General features: G+C 39.5%; 3 protein-coding genes across 7 annotated transcripts; 1 reads left to right on the top strand and 2 right to left on the bottom strand.

Moving 5' to 3' along the window:
* Window positions 1-875: 875 nt before the first annotated feature.
* LOC117503067 (phosphatidylinositol N-acetylglucosaminyltransferase subunit H-like) lies at window positions 876-3,061 on the bottom strand. 2 transcript variants are annotated; one of them, XR_004558470.1, is made up of 5 exons: window positions 2,726-3,061; window positions 1,802-2,011; window positions 1,626-1,709; window positions 1,312-1,488; window positions 876-1,257 (listed from the first exon to the last, which is right to left on the bottom strand). XR_004558470.1 is itself a non-coding variant. In XM_034162234.1 (4 exons), exons 1-4 carry the CDS (start codon window positions 2,900-2,902, stop codon window positions 1,402-1,404), a joined length of 558 nt encoding a protein of 185 aa, XP_034018125.1. In that variant the 5' UTR covers window positions 2,903-3,061; the 3' UTR covers window positions 876-1,401. The 2 variants fall into 2 exon arrangements, 1 of the variants encoding a protein (XP_034018125.1); XM_034162234.1 differs by having other exon boundaries at window positions 876-1,488.
* A 659-nt stretch (window positions 3,062-3,720) lies between these two features.
* Window positions 3,721-18,760, top strand: zfyve1 (zinc finger, FYVE domain containing 1). 3 transcript variants are annotated; one of them, XM_034162216.1, is made up of 13 exons: window positions 3,721-3,921; window positions 13,617-14,106; window positions 14,206-14,449; window positions 14,563-14,823; window positions 14,926-15,140; window positions 15,411-15,517; window positions 15,636-15,744; window positions 15,826-15,923; window positions 16,029-16,146; window positions 16,263-16,433; window positions 16,748-16,928; window positions 17,017-17,130; window positions 17,717-18,760. In XM_034162216.1, the coding sequence occupies exons 2-13, from the start codon at window positions 13,624-13,626 to the stop codon at window positions 17,947-17,949; spliced, it is 2,334 nt and encodes a 777-aa protein (XP_034018107.1). In that variant the 5' UTR covers window positions 3,721-3,921; window positions 13,617-13,623; the 3' UTR covers window positions 17,950-18,760. The 3 variants fall into 3 exon arrangements, with proteins under 3 accessions (XP_034018107.1, XP_034018108.1, XP_034018106.1); XM_034162217.1 differs by lacking the exon at window positions 3,721-3,921 and adding an exon at window positions 12,179-12,395 and having other exon boundaries at window positions 16,748-16,916; XM_034162215.1 differs by lacking the exon at window positions 3,721-3,921 and adding an exon at window positions 12,179-12,395.
* pigh (phosphatidylinositol glycan anchor biosynthesis, class H) lies at window positions 9,351-11,611 on the bottom strand. Of its 2 annotated transcripts, XR_004558469.1 has the most exons (5): window positions 11,201-11,611; window positions 10,277-10,486; window positions 10,101-10,184; window positions 9,787-9,963; window positions 9,351-9,732 (listed from the first exon to the last, which is right to left on the bottom strand). XR_004558469.1 is itself a non-coding variant. In XM_034162233.1 (4 exons), the coding sequence occupies exons 1-4, from the start codon at window positions 11,375-11,377 to the stop codon at window positions 9,877-9,879; spliced, it is 558 nt and encodes a 185-aa protein (XP_034018124.1). In that variant the 5' UTR covers window positions 11,378-11,611; the 3' UTR covers window positions 9,351-9,876. The 2 variants fall into 2 exon arrangements, 1 of the variants encoding a protein (XP_034018124.1); XM_034162233.1 differs by having other exon boundaries at window positions 9,351-9,963.
* Window positions 18,761-19,693: the final 933 nt, after the last annotated feature.

Raw genomic sequence — 19,693 nt, 5'->3', positions numbered from 1 at the left:
TGTGGAAGTATGATTGATTAAGATTTATAATGTAACTTTCGTTTAACAATCAGGAAAATAAAGGTTTACTTCTCAGATTTAGCACATTTCTGTGCAGTGAATAATGTGTTTTTTGTTTTGTTTTTTATTTATGGCTACATTTGACCAAAATCCTTTCTGCAGGGTTGTGTGGAAGTATGGTTGTATTTAACAAGATTTTAAATGTTACCTCTGCGTTTTAGGGCCACATAGAATTTTTTTTTTTTTTAGACTTCGAGAATAAAGTCGTAATATTACGAGAATAAAGTCATAATATTGTGAGAATAAAGTCATAATATTACAAGAACAAATTCGTAATTTTACGACAATAAATTCGCAATTTTACAATAAAGTCATAATATTCCGACTTTATTCTCAGAAAATTGCTAATTTATTCTCGTAATACTACGAATTTATTCTCGTAATATTACGACTTTATTCTCATAATATTACGACTTTATCATCATAATATTATGACTTTTTTCTCATAAAATTACGACTTAATTCTCAAAGTCCAAAAAAAGAAAAAAAAAAAAAAAAAAAAAAAAAAGAAATTCAATGTGGCCCTAAAACTCTGTCACAGTAAAACAATCAGGAAAACAGCATTTAATTCATTTCTGTGCAGAAATCATCACTATCATACACTTTTCATTAGTGACTATATTCATACAAAATCGGTTCTGTGGAGTTGTTTATAGGTATGATCATGCTATTTAAGTTTTACAATGTAACTTCTCTGAAGCACAGAAACAGTGTCTCTTGTCATTGACAACCACACCTGCTCCTATTTTTCCATCATGCAGCAGGTGACAGTGTTCAGCAGGGGTTGGAAGATCTATGAGGTATTATTACACATGCAAAACAAAGTAGCATTTTGATTGACCTGGTGCATCAAAATTCACCATATTTTAATTGGTTTACCCTCATTATATGCTGTTTTCAAATGGAGATATACAAGATGACAGCATTTACTGTTTTGGAGTTATCCTCTTAACAAGTGGAGGAGTTGGACTCATTCAATGTATCTATTCGCACACTGTATTTTACAGGGTATATGCGTAGCCTTATTCAGAACTTAAGGATTAATACAAAACATCAAGTAATACTATTATAAATTAAACTTAGAGAGGCCATTCGTCACAATAATGAAGTAGTTGAGGGGACTGCCAACAGCATACACAACATGCATGAGGTACATAACATTTTTGAAGTCATTAAATCATTCATAGACTACAAAGACAGTCAAATAAGGGTAATATGATGTAGTAGCTATGATGTTTGTGCTCAACATGCTATATTTTCATCATTAAGAGGTAAATTTCAGAAAAATACTCCATCAAAAATATTAAAAGTGGCTTGTGAAGGCAGAAACTTCAGATTATGTTATATTACAATGTTAGTTTGTTTTGAAAGGATCTCTTGACAGCTCTTGTAGACTTTCACTAAGCAGTTCAGCCTTGGCTTTGAACTCTGAAAAGAAATTAAGAAAGGACATCTGTTAGAAATGCATGATTGAAGACAAAGTTGCCATGACAAAACTGTATTCAAGAAGACAAAAATGAAAAACAATCTTCATCTTTAAAGAAAAAACTATTGCTTATTTTTACCTGAAACAACGGAACGACACTTGACACTGCATCAGGGTCTGAACTGTCTTTCAAGAGTACGCAGAGGTAATAGATGACATGGTGCTGAAATAAAAATATCACAAAATTCATATCTTAGAAAATTAAAATGCTGCATGAATTAAAAGCATCCAAGAGTAATGATTTAATGTTGTCACCATATAAATGGCTTCATTGATGACAACGTCCTTAATCTTGCTCATCTCGATGAACACGGTGGTCTCACGTCCTGAGGCGTAGATGGATGACACCTGGAGGCCTAATGAGCCAATGAGCAGCAAGGACTCGTGGTCCACCTTCACAAAGTGGATGTAAAGAATCATTCCAACAAGCGTGATGAGGATAGCGCTGGATAAAAAAGCAGTGTTCTGGAAAACGGGGAAAGATCACACATAGAGCATCGATGTCAGTTAAATAGCTGTCCACTGCCAGCAAAAGTAGATATTTCTCAAGTAAATACGGACTGATCCGTACTTGAATTGCTAACAAAAAACTAACCACTGACTCCTACCTATGTGCCCTTTGTGTCCCAACATGGTCCAAAAATACACTAAATGGATGATCTAAAGCATGTGATTGATTGGATATGATTGTCTTCATAATGACGTCATACATAATCAAAAACACTGTTACATACCTATGTACATTTACTTTTACATTTATATTGTGGTGTGTCGCGCACACAAGTATGCAGCCCTCTGATGCCTTTCATTTTCTCAATCAATTTGTTTTTGATCCATAAAATGGAATCAAAATTAAAAATGTTGGGAAGATAACATTTTCAAATGTCTTGTTTTGCCCATAACCAAAATATATTCAGTTTGTTGTCAGAGAAGATTCAAAAACCTAGTAAAAGGAACCGACATTCACAATTCACAAGCAGAAATGAGAAAAAATGGACATTTAGCAACAACAGAGACTCAAATAATCAATTATCAAAATAGCTGCAGCTGTAAAATAATCTGACAATAATGTTCCCAGATAAATTATGAAAACATCACAATTTTGCAGAGCACAGCCTGCCCAAGTGTCCTAAACTCTTGTGATGATTTTCGTTGCTCAGCGCAGTGTGGCGGTTTTACCTCTGTGAAAAAGAACACGGTGTAGGCTACCAGCCACACGGAGCAGCTGCACACCAGCAGTCTGCTAACGGAGGTTTTAGGGGAGCTGATGGTGATCTCCCTGCAGAAAGTGGAGTGACTCTGACAGTCGAGCGACAACACGTTTCCGTTGATGTCCGTGAAGGTTTCATCTGCCATGATCGCAGTTGAGCTAAGGTCAGCACGTAGCTAGTGCTAGCCGCACACCAAAGTGTAAAAAGCTTCGTTTTTTGTTTTTTTTCCCCAGCGACTGCTACAAAACAAAACACGTGAGAAGGTTCAACAAAAGAAACTTCAGAAAGAAAAAAAAAGGGGGGGGGGGGTGTAACTAAAATACGTAATGTAACGAGACTACGACTCAGACTCTGCAACATTCCGAAACGTTTTGAAGCCTTCAGAGCAGTGCTTCGAGGCGTGTGTCAAAGTGATTCAAATGTCGACGAAAGGAGGAGCCAAACACGCCATATCAAGCAGCTGATTCACAATCACTGAGGCAATAAAAATCTCCTTGTGTGTTTTTAGATTTTTTTTTTTTTTTAATATCTATTTTCGGCCACTCTAATTTGTGTATTCAATTGTAAAAGTTTGAAATCTTAAACTCCACAGCACATGTTGTATTTCCATAAGTAAATTCATGAATATTAATTTATAATTAATTTATTAGTGTGATTAAAAAGTGTACATAAAGAGCACACATGTATGCATAAATACATATATAAAGATATCTAGAAATATAATGGCCTGAAATATTTTTAAAAAAATCAAGAAATATCAAAATTGTCAGCAATATAAAAACGATCCTAATTAAATTTTAAATGAAACATCTGTTGAGAGAATCGCATGAGGTGGTGTGATGACACAGTCATTTCTTTGAGAATATCTATGTATAATTTTGTGGAGACACGTACCGGAAGTAAATCCATCATCCATCATCGGAAGTAAATCCTTCATTTCCCAGAATGCACTATGATAATAGTGACATTTGAACTCTGGATGAAAACAAACCGATCAGCTGATGTAAAACATCTACAAGGTTCCTGAAGCTGTTTCGGTTTTCTTTCCGAGATATCAGACACTGGGCATCTTCAAATGTTCATTTTTTTTTTCTATAATGACTCAACATTTCTGTAATAATAAGAGAGTCAATCGGCGACCTTCGGAGTCGAGCTCACTTCTAGGTCAGTGTGTAATTTAAGATCTTTTTCTAGATCAGTGGACAAAGTGAATTCCATGTGATGTTTTAACTCAACGGCGACACACTGGTTTAAAATAACGCGTGTTGTTCCACAATAACAGCATTTAGTGATAAAACAGACCATTACTTTTATGATTAATTGTAACAAACTGTCTATGACGTAATTAACAGTGTAAACTCACGAAAACACAATACAGTGTCAAATCCAGTTCCATCTGTTTTACACCAATTTATCAAGTATCTGTTTTAAAACAACTTTAAAGTTATTTCAAGTGATTTTAAAGCAACTCCATGATGTGGAATAGTTCAAAAGTGAATTATTTCTGCTGTGTCCAGATTAAAACCAGTTTAACGTTTCGCCATTTCAGATAAGTGCAAAATAGAATATGTGGTTCAAATTAATTTAAAGCATGAAGTGGATTAAATTTGTTTGAGAAGGTCTGATTCTGGCATAGAACAGTTAAAAATCAGTTTACCTTAATAAAGTTGTTGTTATTGGTTCAATCCCAATATATTACATACCGACTATTCTTCTGGCACTTCCGATTGCACTTGTAGGTTTAACACAGATACAGAGTTCCATCACGTACCCAGAATTTGACTGGTTGCCGTGCAAATCGCTCAAAGCTATTTATTTCCATCGTTGATCAACAGATTAAATACCAAAGCATTCAGATGGCTGCAGTGATTTGCTGCTGCTAGCTAATTTTTCAACTTCACCTGTTGTTGCCACATGACATTATTGATATCAGAGGTTTGTTAGCCCAAAAAGACTAGACGTTTATAACAAAAAACAAGTTTCAGTGTCTCAGAGTTCCTGAGATATGGCCATTAATGTATTTTTGACAATGACCTCTGGCCTCTTTGACTTTGACCTAAGACCTTGACATGACCTGTGGTGCGAGAGGATGGTCCACCAAGTTTATCACTCAAGTTTGATACAAATTGCACTTTGCATTTTGAAGATATTGCTGTGGACAGAAATGGCCATTTCAAGGTTTTTCCATTTTATGGCAACTCAATCAGGCCTAATCTGAAACATTCAGAGTCAACACCAAGATTTTCTAAAACTACTACTACCTTTGGTTTGAAGCCCACTGCTTAACCACGAGACTATCACCTCCCCACTGAACCTACTAACCCAGATTTCAACTAAAACTTCCAAACTTGTGCAGAAAATGCTTTTTCTTTCCAGATGTGCCATAAGTGACGGCCCCAAAGTGCACATCTAAGGATGCTTTTGTTGGTGTGTGTGTGTGTGTGTGTGTGTGTTGGGGGTGGGCCTACTACAGCTGCTCCATCTTATTGTGTACAGTTAAAAGTTTTCAGAGTGTTTCATAAACGCGGCTTTGTGTCAAGACCGGTTCTGCAGAGTCACCAAGCAAATCACGCCTCCACCCTGCTCTCTGCTCCGCCGCAGAGCGTTAACGTGGACATGTTCCGGTTAACGTTGAACTGGAGGAAAAAAAACAAAAAGCTAAGACAAGAAAAACCCAGCAATCGTTTCACACGACAAACTGATTTAGCGTGTCAACACCCTGAGCGCACGTGTGCAGCGAGAACGGGAGATATGGCTACTGAGCTAGTGACGTCATCAGCGTGGCGGGAAGAGGAGACTTTTTGAGATTCAAATCTAAACCGACACAGCGTTACCACCTGCGGATGAACTGATATTTCTGACAATACCACGAGTCCGCTTTCATCCCCTCAGCACCTGGAACACAATACGACAGCAACCGACAAGTCTGTGCCCAACGGCAATAAACCGGCTTTACACGAGGTCGCTGCAGCGCCGAATGTGTGATTTACTGGCTGATCTCACAATATGTAGAGTATGTTTTTAACATGCACGTGCGAAAACAGGCTCCAGGCCTTCAGCACACGCACACAAAACGCCACAAGATAATTTCACAGAATCCTTGCAGATCCGGACACATAAGACAATCCAGATCCGATTCAACGATATTTTTATCCCCCAGTAAGAAACACAGTGGGGTGTAAAGCAATCGGCATGTCCATCTGTCCCTCCGTCAGTTTTCGTCAATTACCGTGACCTTAGGGTACATTTCAAAGCTGCAGCGGGATATTCAAGATATTCTCATTGCCACCCTTATTAGCACAATATGTCAAAAACCAGCTGACCAATTTCATTCATATTTAGTGTGTACTTTGGTGACCCCCGATGCTTTGCATTCTCTTGATGACTGTTTCTATTCATAACGTTGCTCATTCCTCCAATGCAATGCAAGGAAATGGTGTCTAAAACCAAGACCACCTTGACAAAGGGAACACATTTACAGGTTTTCCCTATTAAGATTAAGCAAAGGCCAATATTGAACCATGTGGCAACCTCCGGTGCTGAAAAATGAAGCCTACATGGAAGTGCCAAAATCTGCAGTTCCTTGAACAGCCACTTGAGGCTGTCTCCAAAAGCAAGCCAATACCCATGTCCAACTTTATAGCAGAAATAAACACTTAGTGTGGTATAAAAAGAACAAAAAATAAACCTGGTTTTTGGATCAGTAGCTAGTTTCCTCAATCATTACATCTATATGGGAGGTGGGGGCAGAGGTGCAATAACTTCCTCAGTTTAAACCAATTTAAGCAATCAAGTCATGAATAATTAGCAGTGTACTGCTTTGAGTGACAGCTAGCGTACCAGGTTAAAGGTCACAGTAGCAGTACTAGGGAAGCTATGACCACTACCTTTGCACCCCCCAGGTCTAAACCAAACCAACTTTTTTAGGTTCCTTAGATGATCCCAAAACACAATCAGGATGTTCCCAGAAATATAAACTGACCTCAAGCCAGTTATCCAAGATGGCCACCAAAATAGTGTTGGGTTTTTTTCTCAATATTTATTTCATTCATTTAAAAAAAAAAAAAAAGGGAAAGCAGAAATGAATATATTGCAAGACATTGAATGAAAAGGAGCAGAGGGAAGAACAAGTCTTATATTTTCTGCCCCTTTTTACAATACAATCTTTCAATTTTAAGCATCATTATTCAACATTATTTAACAGATTACATTTTTTGACAAAGTCAAAAAATGTAATCAATCAGAGATTCAATGATAAGGGTCTATTGGTGGACATTTTGGATGCCATTTTGAATCTTAAACCCATGAATGAATTTAGTTTAGGCACAAATGAGTTTGCTGTGACCTGCAATGGTCTTCCCATTGAATCTCTGTGATATTAGTCCCCCAGATTTAATTATCCGTTACAGCCCACATGCAACTTTTCTCACCAAACTTTGAATAAAATATTTCGAAGTAATCAGGTGAGCGAGCCAAACAAAAAGACAGGTGTGGAAACATGAGCTCACACTGAAAGACGCAATGAAAACCAGCAGGACCAGAAAATACAGTTAAGTCATCACTGCCTGTTATTTTTAAACCCTAAACATTTCACACCCCTGTGTGCATGTGGTTATTACCGTATTATAAGAAGAGGTTGCGGGCTACATGTGATTTAGAGGAACTGATTGTTTATTAGAGAAGGCTGAAGGTGTCACTGCCAGTTTCTGCCTGGAACCCCAGCTGTTTGGCACCTCCAGGAGAGACCATTAACCCAGCAGAAAGCTACTCTTCACAGCCGCGTAACGGCTTCACAACGCTTCACCCTGTGAAAATCACACCCTTGTAATTATTTTCATGACCTGCAGAGCAGAGAGTTCACACACCGTCCTGAATAACGGCCTCAGATGCTCGTCTAGAACTGAAATGGACGAGACCACAAAAGCCTGGAGGGGAAACACCGGTCAAAAGAGCCGTAAAGACGGCTGAACTTTAAACTGTGGGCAATCAAAGCTAGTGTGGCCACCAGGCATCTTAAAATCCACATATACCTCATGACACGTGCACCATACTGATCTATAATCCTATCGGAGAAATCGGTGCCAGACAAACTAAACGGACATCAACCGAGGATGTGGAATGAATGAGGAACAAGGAGCCGTTCAAACTTCTAACAGCATAATCTACATGTAGCAGATCTAAAGCAGTCAGTGGGACAGCAGGATATAAATAAATGTTAATTAGAAACATTTATTTAAGCATTTCTAAAATTCTCTTACCAACAACACAAACAGGGCACAAAGCACATTTTAAATGCTCACATTTGGGGTGATTCTGTTTAAGTAGATGAGAATGGGTCAGTGTAATACTGCCCTCTACAGGATAGGAATAGTAGTGCTGATAAAACAACTGCCAGGCTGCAGTTCTCGGTGGCCACCACAACTTGGCTTTGGAAAACAAATGAAAGAAACTGAAAACAAGTTCATTACAAGTTATTTGTAACTTCAAAACCACAGGTTGAGAGAGAGAGGGAAGGAAGGAAGAAGTGTCTGTTTTGGTTGCATTCATTAGAAGTCCTTTCCATTGGGTTGTGTGGATTTATGACAGTGTAGCGTTTTAGAACATAACCTCTTTTAAACAATAAAATTGTTTCTCTGATTTAACACGCTTCTGTGCATAAAGTGTTTATCATGTGACTTTTGTTTGTGGCTATATTTGTATTTCTTTGTGCAGGGTTGTGTGGAAGTATGATTGATTAAGATTTATAATGTAACTTTCGTTTAACAATCAGGAAAATAAAGGTTTACTTCTCAGATTTAGCACATTTCTGTGCAGTGAATAATGTGTTTTTTGTTTTGTTTTTTATTTATGGCTACATTTGACCAAAATCCTTTCTGCAGGGTTGTGTGGAAGTATGGTTGTATTTAACAAGATTTTAAATGTTACCTCTGCGTTTTAGGGCCACATAGAATTTTTTTTTTTTTTAGACTTCGAGAATAAAGTCGTAATATTACGAGAATAAAGTCATAATATTGTGAGAATAAAGTCATAATATTACAAGAACAAATTCGTAATTTTACGACAATAAATTCGCAATTTTACAATAACAAAGTCATAATATTCCGACTTTATTCTCGGAAAATTGCTAATTTATTCTCGTAATACTACGAATTTATTCTCGTAATATTACGACTTTATTCTCATAATATTACGACTTTATCATCATAATATTATGACTTTTTTCTCATAAAATTACGACTTTATTCTCAAAGTCCAAAAAAAGAAAAAAAAAAAAAAAAAAAAAAAAGAAATTCAATGTGGCCCTAAAACTCTGTCACAGTAAAACAATCAGGAAAACAGCATTTAATTCATTTCTGTGCAGAAATCATCACTATCATACACTTTTCATTAGTGACTATATTCATACAAAATCGGTTCTGTGGAGTTGTTTATAGGTATGATCATGCTATTTAAGTTTTACAATGTAACTTCTCTGAAGCACAGAAACAGTGTCTCTTGTCATTGACAACCACACCTGCTCCTATTTTTCCATCATGCAGCAGGTGACAGTGTTCAGCAGGGGTTGGAAGATCTATGAGGTATTATTACACATGCAAAACAAAGTAGCATTTTGATTGACCTGGTGCATCAAAATTCACCATATTTTAATTGGTTTACCCTCATTATATGCTGTTTTCAAATGGAGATATACAAGATGACAGCATTTACTGTTTTGGAGTTATCCTCTTAACAAGTGGAGGAGTTGGACTCATTCAATGTATCTATTCGCACACTGTATTTTACAGGGTATATGCGTAGCCTTATTCAGAACTTAAGGATTAATACAAAACATCAAGTAATACTATTATAAATTAAACTTAGAGAGGCCATTCGTCACAATAATGAAGTAGTTGAGGGGACTGCCAACAGCATACACAACATGCATGAGGTACATAACATTTTTGAAGTCATTAAATCATTCATAGACTACAAAGACAGTCAAATAAGGGTAATATGATGTAGTAGCTATGATGTTTGTGCTCAACATGCTATATTTTCATCATTAAGAGGTAAATTTCAGAAAAATACTCCATCAAAAATATTAAAAGTGGCTTGTGAAGGCAGAAACTTCAGATTATGTTATATTACAATGTTAGTTTGTTTTGAAAGGATCTCTTGACAGCTCTTGTAGACTTTCACTAAGCAGTTCAGCCTTGGCTTTGAACTCTGAAAAGAAATTAAGAAAGGACATCTGTTAGAAATGCATGATTGAAGACAAAGTTGCCATGACAAAACTGTATTCAAGAAGACAAAAATGAAAAACAATCTTCATCTTTAAAGAAAAAACTATTGTTTATTTTTACCTGAAACAACGGAACGACACTTGACACTGCATCAGGGTCTGAACTGTCTTTCAAGAGTACGCAGAGGTAATAGATGACATGGTGCTGAAATAAAAATATCACAAAATTCATATCTTAGAAAATTAAAATGCTGCATGAATTAAAAGCATCCAAGAGTAATGATTTAATGTTGTCACCATATAAATGGCTTCATTGATGACAACGTCCTTAATCTTGCTCATCTCGATGAACGCGGTGGTCTCACGTCCTGAGGCGTAGATGGATGACACCTGGAGGCCTAATGAGCCAATGAGCAGCAAGGACTCGTGGTCCACCTTCACAAAGTGGATGTAAAGAATCATTCCAACAAGCGTGATGAGGATAGCGCTGGATAAAAAAGCAGTGTTCTGGAAAACGGGGAAAGATCACACATAGAGCATCGATGTCAGTTAAATAGCTGTCCACTGCCAGCAAAAGTAGATATTTCTCAAGTAAATACGGACTGATCTGTACTTGAATTGCTAACAAAAAACTAACCACTGACTCCTACCTATGTGCCCTTTGTGTCCCAACATGGTCCAAAAATACACTAAATGGATGATCTAAAGCATGTGATTGATTGGATATGATTGTCTTCATAATGACGTCATACATAATCAAAAACACTGTTACATACCTATGTACATTTACTTTTACATTTATATTGTGGTGTGTCGCGCACACAAGTATGCAGCCCTCTGATGCCTTTCATTTTCTCAATCAATTTGTTTTTGATCCATAAAATGGAATCAAAATTAAAAATGTTGGGAAGATAACATTTTCAAATGTCTTGTTTTGCCCATAACCAAAATATATTCAGTTTGTTGTCAGAGAAGATTCAAAAACCTAGTAAAAGGAACCGACATTCACAATTCACAAGCAGAAATGAGAAAAAATGGACATTTAGCAACAACAGAGACTCAAATAATCAATTATCAAAATAGCTGCAGCTGTAAAATAATCTGACAATAATGTTCCCAGATAAATTATGAAAACATCACAATTTTGCAGAGCACAGCCTGCCCAAGTGTCCTAAACTCTTGTGATGATTTTCGTTGCTCAGCGCAGTGTGGCGGTTTTACCTCTGTGAAAAAGAACACGGTGTAGGCTACCAGCCACACGGAGCAGCTGCACACCAGCAGTCTGCTAACGGAGGTTTTAGGGGAGCTGATGGTGATCTCCCTGCAGAAAGTGGAGTGACTCTGACAGTCGAGCGACAACACGTTTCCGTTGATGTCCGTGAAGGTTTCATCTGCCATGATCGCAGTTGAGCTAAGGTCAGCACGTAGCTAGTGCTAGCCGCACACCAAAGTGTAAAAAGCTTCGTTTTTTGTTTTTTTTCCCCAGCGACTGCTACAAAACAAAACACGTGAGAAGGTTCAACAAAAGAAACTTCAGAAAGAAAAAAAAAGGGGGGGGGGGGTGTAACTAAAAATACGTAATGTAACGAGACTACGACTCAGACTCTGCAACATTCCGAAACGTTTTGAAGCCTTCAGAGCAGTGCTTCGAGGCGTGTGTCAAAGTGATTCAAATGTCGACGAAAGGAGGAGCCAAACACGCCATATCAAGCAGCTGATTCACAATCACTGAGGCAATAAAAATCTCCTTGTGTGTTTTTAGATTTTTTTTTTTTTTTAATATCTATTTTCGGCCACTCTAATTTGTGTATTCAATTGTAAAAGTTTGAAATCTTAAACTCCACAGCACATGTTGTATTTCCATAAGTAAATTCATGAATATTAATTTATAATTAATTTATTAGTGTGATTAAAAGTGTACATAAAGAGCACACATGTATGCATAAATACATATATAAAGATATCTAGAAATATAATGGCCTGAAATATTTTTAAAAAAATCAAGAAATATCAAAATTGTCAGCAATATAAAAACGATCCTAATTAAATTTTAAATGAAACATCTGTTGAGAGAATCGCATGAGGTGGTGTGATGACACAGTCATTTCTTTGAGAATATCTATGTATAATTTTGTGGAGACACGTACCGGAAGTAAATCCATCATCCATCATCGGAAGTAAATCCTTCATTTCCCAGAATGCACTATGATAATAGTGACATTTGAACTCTGGATGAAAACAAACCGATCAGCTGATGTAAAACATCTACAAGGTTCCTGAAGCTGTTTCGGTTTTCTTTCCGAGATATCAGACACTGGGCATCTTCAAATGTTCATTTTTTTTTCTATAATGACTCAACATTTCTGTAATAATAAGAGAGTCAATCGGCGACCTTCGGAGTCGAGCTCACTTCTAGGTCAGTGTGTAATTTAAGATCTTTTTCTAGATCAGTGGACAAAGTGAATTCCATGTGATGTTTTAACTCAACGGCGACACACTGGTTTAAAATAACGCGTGTTGTTCCACAATAACAGCATTTAGTGATAAAACAGACCATTACGTTTATGATTAATTGTAACAAACTGTCTATGACGTAATTAACAGTGTAAACTCACGAAAACACAATACAGTGTCAAATCCAGTTCCATCTGTTTTACACCAATTTATCAAGTATCTGTTTTAAAACAACTTTAAAGTTATTTCAAGTGATTTTAAAGCAACTCCATGATGTGGAATAGTTCAAAAGTGAATTATTTCTGCTGTGTCCAGATTAAAACCAGTTTAACGTTTCGCCATTTCAGATAAGTGCAAAATAGAATATGTGGTTCAAATTAATTTAAAGCATGAAGTGGATTAAATTTGTTTGAGAAGGTCTGATTCTGGCATAGAACAGTTAAAAATCAGTTTACCTTAATAAAGTTGTTGTTATTGGTTCAATCCCAATATATTACATACCGACTATTCTTCTGGCACTTCCGATTGCACTTGTAGGTTTAACACAGATACAGAGTTCCATCACGTACCCAGAATTTGACTGGTTGCCGTGCAAATCGCTCAAAGCTATTTATTTCCATCGTTGATCAACAGATTAAATACCAAAGCATTCAGATGGCTGCAGTGATTTGCTGCTGCTAGCTAATTTTTCAACTTCACCTGTTGTTGCCACATGACATTATTGATATCAGAGGTTTGTTAGCCCAAAAAGACTAGACGTTTATAACAAAAAACAAGTTTCAGTGTCTCAGAGTTCCTGAGATATGGCCATTAATGTATTTTTGACAATGACCTCTGGCCTCTTTGACTTTGACCTAAGACCTTGACATGACCTGTGGTGCGAGAGGATGGTCCACCAAGTTTATCCCTCAAGTTTGATACAAATTGCACTTTGCATTTTGAAGATATTGCTGTGGACAGAAATGGCCATTTCAAGGTTTTTCCATTTTATGGCAACTCAATCAGGCCTAATCTGAAACATTCAGAGTCAACACCAAGATTTTCTAAAAATACATGAATGAGCATGTGTTTGAATTTGCTGACTACTGTATTACAGAATATTCTCAATATTAGCGCAATCAGTTGCTTTTATAAATAGTCATAGTGTGTTATGAACACCAAGGGTATTGTCTTGACCTGCCAGGTTTGAGATGAGCAGTCAAGGTCCATGTGTAGATAAAGGAATGAACACAGCCCTCATCTGCCAAGAGAGCTACGCCTGCGGTGGTACAGATGAAGCTACATTTGAATGTGATGAATGCAGAAGCTTGCAGTGTGCCCGATGCGAACTGGAGCTTCACCGCCAAGAGCGGATGAGGAATCATGACCGGGCCCGGATTGAGCCAGGGCACGTTCCGTTCTGTGACTCCTGCAAAAGTTACACCACCTGCTCCGGCAACAGCGGGCGGCTTCGAGCAGCTGTGCGCTGCCAAGGTTGTAAGATCAACATGTGCTTGGACTGTCAGAGACGCACCCATAGTGGAGTCAACAAGAGGAAGCATCCACTGACTGCTTATCCTCCAGCCAAGCCTCCACAGGAGGATAACATGACCAATGAGGAGACTGAACTCCTGAAAACCCAACTGGAGAAGGTGTGCAGTTTCCTTTTGGTGGATGAGAAGGAAGAGATGCAGGTAAGTACTTCCCCTCAGTAAAGTGTCAGGCATTTGTTTAACAAGCACTGATACGTACATAATGTTATAACAATCTGTTGTTCTTGGGTCGGTTCTCAGGTGAACAATGAAGGCGACTTTGTGAACAGACTAGGTTGCAACCCAGATGAGCTCCTCAAGGTGGTCTCCATATTTGGGAACACTGGCGAGGGCAAGTCCCATACCCTGAACCACACATTTTTCCTTGGAAGAGAAGTGTTCAAGACCTTCCCAACACAGGAATCTTGCACAGTGGGTGTTTGGGCAGCTCTAGATCCTGTCCACCATGTGGTTGTCATCGACACAGAAGGACTACTTGGGACTGGTATGGGGCATATGGTAGTGGGAGGATTTTTTTTTTTTCCCCCCTTATGTACCACTTTAAACTGTTCAGTTGAAGTAGAAGGCACTGAGTTCCGTCTTCTCATTTGTCATCAGGGGCAAACCAGGGTCAGCGAACCCGACTGCTTCTCAAGGTACTGGCTCTCTCCGATGTGATTATTTATCGAACTCGTGCTGACCGTCTCCATGATGATCTCTTCAAGTTCCTTGGCGATGCATCAGATGCCTACCTGAAGCATTTCACCAAGGAGTTGAAAGCAATAACCACCCGCTGTGGACTGGAAGTCCCGCTGTCAACTCTGGGCCCTGCTGTAATCATCTTCCATGAGACAGTTCACACGAAGTTGCTCGGATCAGGTGCATTAAATACGTTGCGCTGAACTGATTAGTCAGTCAAGATAAAAAAAAAAACATTCCTCAGTTTGGAATAATGCTCTGTCTTTGTCTTTGCATCTCTAGACAAACCATCTGAATCAACTGAGCGTCTCCTCCAGGAGCGTTTCAGGAAACTAGGCTTGCTTCCAGAAGCATTCAGCTACATCCGGTACTGTGGAACTCGAACTTATAACCCTCCCACAGACTTCAGTGGTCTTCTATGCAATTTGGAGCAACAACTGTGTAACACCACCACCCGCTCACCACGTTGCGCGAGAGTCATCTACAAGGCTCTGCAAGTACGTTGGCCAATAAGAGTGGTGAAACATTGATATTTTTTTATTTATTTCAAATTTAAATCTATACATGCTCATACACGAAAGACAGGAAAGCTGGAAAAGGAGGTACTGTTCCATCAGGACAATACCCCAGCTCACAAGGGAACAGTTGCCATATATTGAATATAAAGAGTATGTATTTTTAGAAATAGCTGATTCTCTGATTATCCCAAAGCATTGCATGGATTATCCCAATCCATTGTCTAATGAAATTAAACTCCCATATTGTAGGCCCTCAGTGACTGCTTTAGTGGGGAGATACCAGATGAGCACATGACGGGTAACTGCTTCTTTCCAGATGACTACTTTACCTGTGCAAGCATCTGCCTGAGCTGTGGGTATGTGTCTTTCTCCTCTCTAACACACCCCCAAGTGCATTGTATAACTTCATTTCCCAAGGTCGCGCAGTATAGCAAATTTTGACGTTTTGTCAAATTTTGATGGTTTCCCTTTCAGTTTAGGCTGTAAGAGAAGCATGAATCACCTCAAGGAAGGGCTTGACCATGAAGCCAAACATCTGTGCCGTTATTCTGCACAGTACAATAACCAGATCTACACCTGCAAGGCAAGTACAGACCCCCACAAGTGATAATGTTGAGGGATGCCTGCTTGAGAAGGATCTGAGAGTCTGTGCTGAACTTCATAGGCTTGCTATGAGGGAGGTCAGGAGGTGATAGTAGTTCCAAAAGCAACAGCCTCTTCAGACTCATCGTGGTTTGGCCTGGCTGTTTACGCCTGGTCTGGGTAAGTGCAGCTGTAATAGAAACATTAAGTAACTTAAAGCAATCCAAGACCAAAGGACCACTTGATCTGTCTCCATCATGTTGGCATTGAGGTCATTTTGTCCAGGTATGTCATAGAGTGCCCCAACTGTGCAGTGATCTACAGAAGCAGGCAGTACTGGTATGGAAACCAGGATCCAGTGGAAACAGTGGTCAGAACAGAGATCCAGCACATCTGGCCTGGGGTAAAGCCAGTAAAACAAGTTCATGTCTCATGTCTTCTGGCCCATTGCTAATTGCAGCACAGTGCATTTATGAAGATACCTAGAAATGACAATGCAGACCTTTGACTTTTTTGCAGTCTGATGGCTTATTGAAGGACAACAACAATGCTGCCCAGAGATTGCTGGATGGAGTGAAATTCATTTCCCAGTCAGTGTCTGAACTCAGTCTCAAGCCCGCCAAAGCAGTCACATCCTGGCTTACTGACCAGATTGCTCCAGCCTACTGGAAACCTAACTCTCTTATCGTGGTAGGTTTGTTAAATTAAAGTCAATGTAGGAATTACAAGAATAATATTCAAAAGAAGTGAATTCAGCTTTATGTCTCAATTAAGGTTTCACCGATTATGATATGCCTTAGGCATATCACAAAAATGTTCCCCAAATATAGCAGTGTTGAGGTCTGAAGAGATGTGGTTCAGAGAGTAGGTCTTCCACTGAGCAATGGCCCTTCAGGGTTTAAACCCTTCAATGTTTGGTTGAGATCTGAAATCCACGGAGAGTAGAATGTGCAACCCATTGAAGGCCACGGAGTCTTTGACATTCTCATTTTTTTGTGTTGCAGAAATGTCATAAGTGCCACGAGGAGTTCCAGGCCAACGACACTAAGCACCACTGCCGTGCCTGTGGAGAGGGCTTCTGTGATGCCTGCTCCTCCAAATCCCGTCCGGTCCCAGAGAGGGGTTGGGGGCTTGACCCTGTTCGAGTGTGCGATGGATGCTTCCATGACAGGGGTATCCCAACGGGTGTGTGTTTGATTACCCACATTTGAGCCGCAGATGCTTTTGTACTTGTTTTGTCTGATGTCATGGAGTCCATCTCTTCTTCTTGTAGAGTTGCTAGATGCTGCTCTGGAGGAGGAAGGAAGTACCCTGATGGCCAGGAAAGTTGGAGAAGCTGTTCAGAACACATTGGGAGCTGTAGTTGGTGCCATTGATATTCCTCTTGGTGAGCAACAGATCTGCCAGGAGATTCGTAGACATCCCTCTGCACGGGCTTTCCATGATGTTAGGAATATTTAAGCCATTGCTGTGCATTACTGTATCAACTCTCTTATGGTCATGACTTTTGTCTAGTGACCATAAGAATGAGCTCATGGATAAGTCAAGTTTGGGAGCATGTGCATTACTGCATCCACACCATAAAACTGCCCCAGATCCTGGATGGCAACCACTTGGACGGACTCAACAATCCATTCCCACTTCTCAAAAGATCACAGATACAAGCAAAAATGTTTCCTTTGCAGGTTGATTGGACTGACTGGTTGAGACCGGGTACAAATCCAGTATGTGGAAGTCAAGGGTAGAATTGCTGCTCCATATGATGAAATGATCCTGTTGCAAGGGGTATTGGAGCTTCATAATATGATCCCTCCTTTTGAAGGATCTTAAAGACCTATCCAGTTATATCTTGCTAGCTATATATAGTCAGGTGTATGGGGTATATAAGACAAAGGGTAACATCTGGTCTGTTGTACTTGATTTTGTGACTGATTCTCGTCTGCTTTTTGAGTTCACCATTTGTCTCCCCCCAGGTTTGGTGAAGGATGCCGCACGCCCGTCCTACTGGGTCCCAGACCAAGACATCGAGTCCTGCTGCGAGTGCCAGAGGGAATTCTCTCCATGTCTGTCCATCCACCACTGTCGTGCTTGTGGCAGAGGAGTGTGTGACGATTGCTCTCCCAAGCGACGCCCTGTCCCCTGCCGTGGCTGGGACCACCCGGTCAGGGTCTGCAACACCTGCAACCAGAAACCCGGAGAGCTCTAGCAGGAATCACAAGATCTGCTAGTTCCTAGCCTCAGCAGGAACTAGAACTGACAGCCTTCTTATGCCTCATTTTTTTGGCCAAAACACCTCAAAGTGTCTTTTGATGACTGCTGCTAGATTGTTTTTAAGCATTGACCTTATGTCAAGTCCTTGTATGCTTCTTCACTTGGTGAGGAACAATCCTAGGATGTCAGCAAAGAAGGTGCAATAATTCACAAAAGTGATGTGGAAGTTGTTTTTTCTTGCAATTTCGTATTGAAACAAGCCGTTCTGACAATCCCCCTTGATGTGACGGAAATAATCGCACCGTTTGGAGTTAGTGGCGACATCTGTAAACCCTTTAATAACAGAACTTAATGCAGTAACTAAATACAGGTAATTTTAGATAGTGTTCTAGATATTCAGGAATTGCATTAGAGGAATGAAGGGAAAATTTATAGAAACATCTCAGTTTGTATTCATGTATGACCGTTTTTTTGTTTTGCTTTTTTTTTTTTTTTTGCTGAACTCAAACAAGAAGCTATTAATGTGCATTTCAACCTGCAGCACTTATTTAGCAGTTTTTGCACAGATAAGTTACTAGCCTTAATGCTGTCAGTATTGGCATTGTAAATTGTTACGTTGGAGTTTACAAAATTTTAATGGCCCGTGCTTGTTTTTGAAACCGTCACGTTAGCAAGTCTTTGGACCACCAACACCTTTGAGCCTGGCCCCTCAGAACCACAATAGTGTAATTATTGCTCTGTTTACTCAGGCTGTGTGGAAGATGCTGGTAATAACTGCAGTATGAAGTCCAGCTTGGTGCAACCATTATGTGTTTGATAAAGACAACGCATGATTCAGTCAGGCTGTCTGTTGAGCATCTATCCAGAAGAAGTCCTATACAGGCGCTTATTCCCAGATACCATACCATGAATTGTATAAGACTCTACAAGTCCTCTTAGAAGGGACCCCAGACCATTGCAGTTTACTTCCCCAGTCAAGGCTGCTACCCATTTTACAGCGGGGTGGAGCACAGATCAGTTGTCTTGTCCAAGGAGACACAGATGGTTTGAAGCACAGACCTCAAGTCAAACCCCATTCTATAGATTGATTGTCCATATATCCAGGGCCATAAGATATCTGATTGGATGTGATTAATGCAGCAAGTTTAGGTGAAGGCTAAAAATCAGTTAAATATTAGAAACCCACAAACTGCCTTGGGTCCTAGATGGCAACCACCCAGGCAGACAACAAGTCCATCCCCGTGACTCGAACTTAACAATAAATCTGGTTCAGCCAGGTGAAAAGTGGGTGTACCCCTTAGCCTTCTCCAGCCACCGGGGTCCTCTACACTGGGGCACCTGCAAGCTGGATCATGCCTGAAAAACAAGCCAACATCATAGCTCACAATGCAAGCTAAGTCCTCATCAGTCTCCCTACGTAACCGCTCATTTTCCACTCATTCCAGCCCAATGATCCTCCAAAAAGTCCAGGTATAGAAGACATCCAATAATTGCCAGTAAGACAGGAAACCTGGATCTTCATTCTGCAATATCAGCATCAAAAAACCACCTCTGTCCATTGACCTCACGACTCCATAAGCACTTCCCAGGCGTGTCCTGATCTCATAGTCTGAGGACCCAGAGACATAACTGTCACTGCCAAGATAAGTGAATGTCAAGACAAGTTCAACACTTTGAGTAAAATAGAATAAAACTGCTTTGCGTGAAATCTGTCTCGCTTCTACTTCCATCTTCAGTGA

Source organism: Thalassophryne amazonica, chromosome 21, assembly GCF_902500255.1.
Source record: "Thalassophryne amazonica chromosome 21, fThaAma1.1, whole genome shotgun sequence".
Classification (NCBI taxonomy): Eukaryota; Metazoa; Chordata; class Actinopteri; order Batrachoidiformes; family Batrachoididae; genus Thalassophryne; species Thalassophryne amazonica.
Note: the sequence above shows the minus strand (reverse complement) of the source record. Positions and strands in the feature narration are given on the sequence as shown.

Coding starts and splice junctions, on each gene's coding strand:
- LOC117503067 (XM_034162234.1), bottom strand. CDS start 2,902: ATGGCAGATGAAACCTTCACGGACATCAACGGAAACGTGTTGTCGCTC. Junction 1,710..1,801: donor TCAATGAAGCCATTTATATG/GTGACAACATTA, acceptor TTTTTATTTCAG/CACCATGTCATCTATTACCT. Junction 1,489..1,625: donor GTGTCGTTCCGTTGTTTCAG/GTAAAAATAAGC, acceptor ATTTCTTTTCAG/AGTTCAAAGCCAAGGCTGAA.
- pigh (XM_034162233.1), bottom strand. CDS start 11,377: ATGGCAGATGAAACCTTCACGGACATCAACGGAAACGTGTTGTCGCTC. Junction 10,487..11,200: donor CCGTGTTCTTTTTCACAGAG/GTAAAACCGCCA, acceptor CCCGTTTTCCAG/AACACTGCTTTTTTATCCAG. Junction 10,185..10,276: donor TCAATGAAGCCATTTATATG/GTGACAACATTA, acceptor TTTTTATTTCAG/CACCATGTCATCTATTACCT.
- zfyve1 (XM_034162216.1), top strand. CDS start 13,624: ATGAGCAGTCAAGGTCCATGTGTAGATAAAGGAATGAACACAGCCCTC. Junction 15,141..15,410: donor TCATCTACAAGGCTCTGCAA/GTACGTTGGCCA, acceptor CCCATATTGTAG/GCCCTCAGTGACTGCTTTAG. Junction 15,924..16,028: donor GCTGTTTACGCCTGGTCTGG/GTAAGTGCAGCT, acceptor CATTTTGTCCAG/GTATGTCATAGAGTGCCCCA.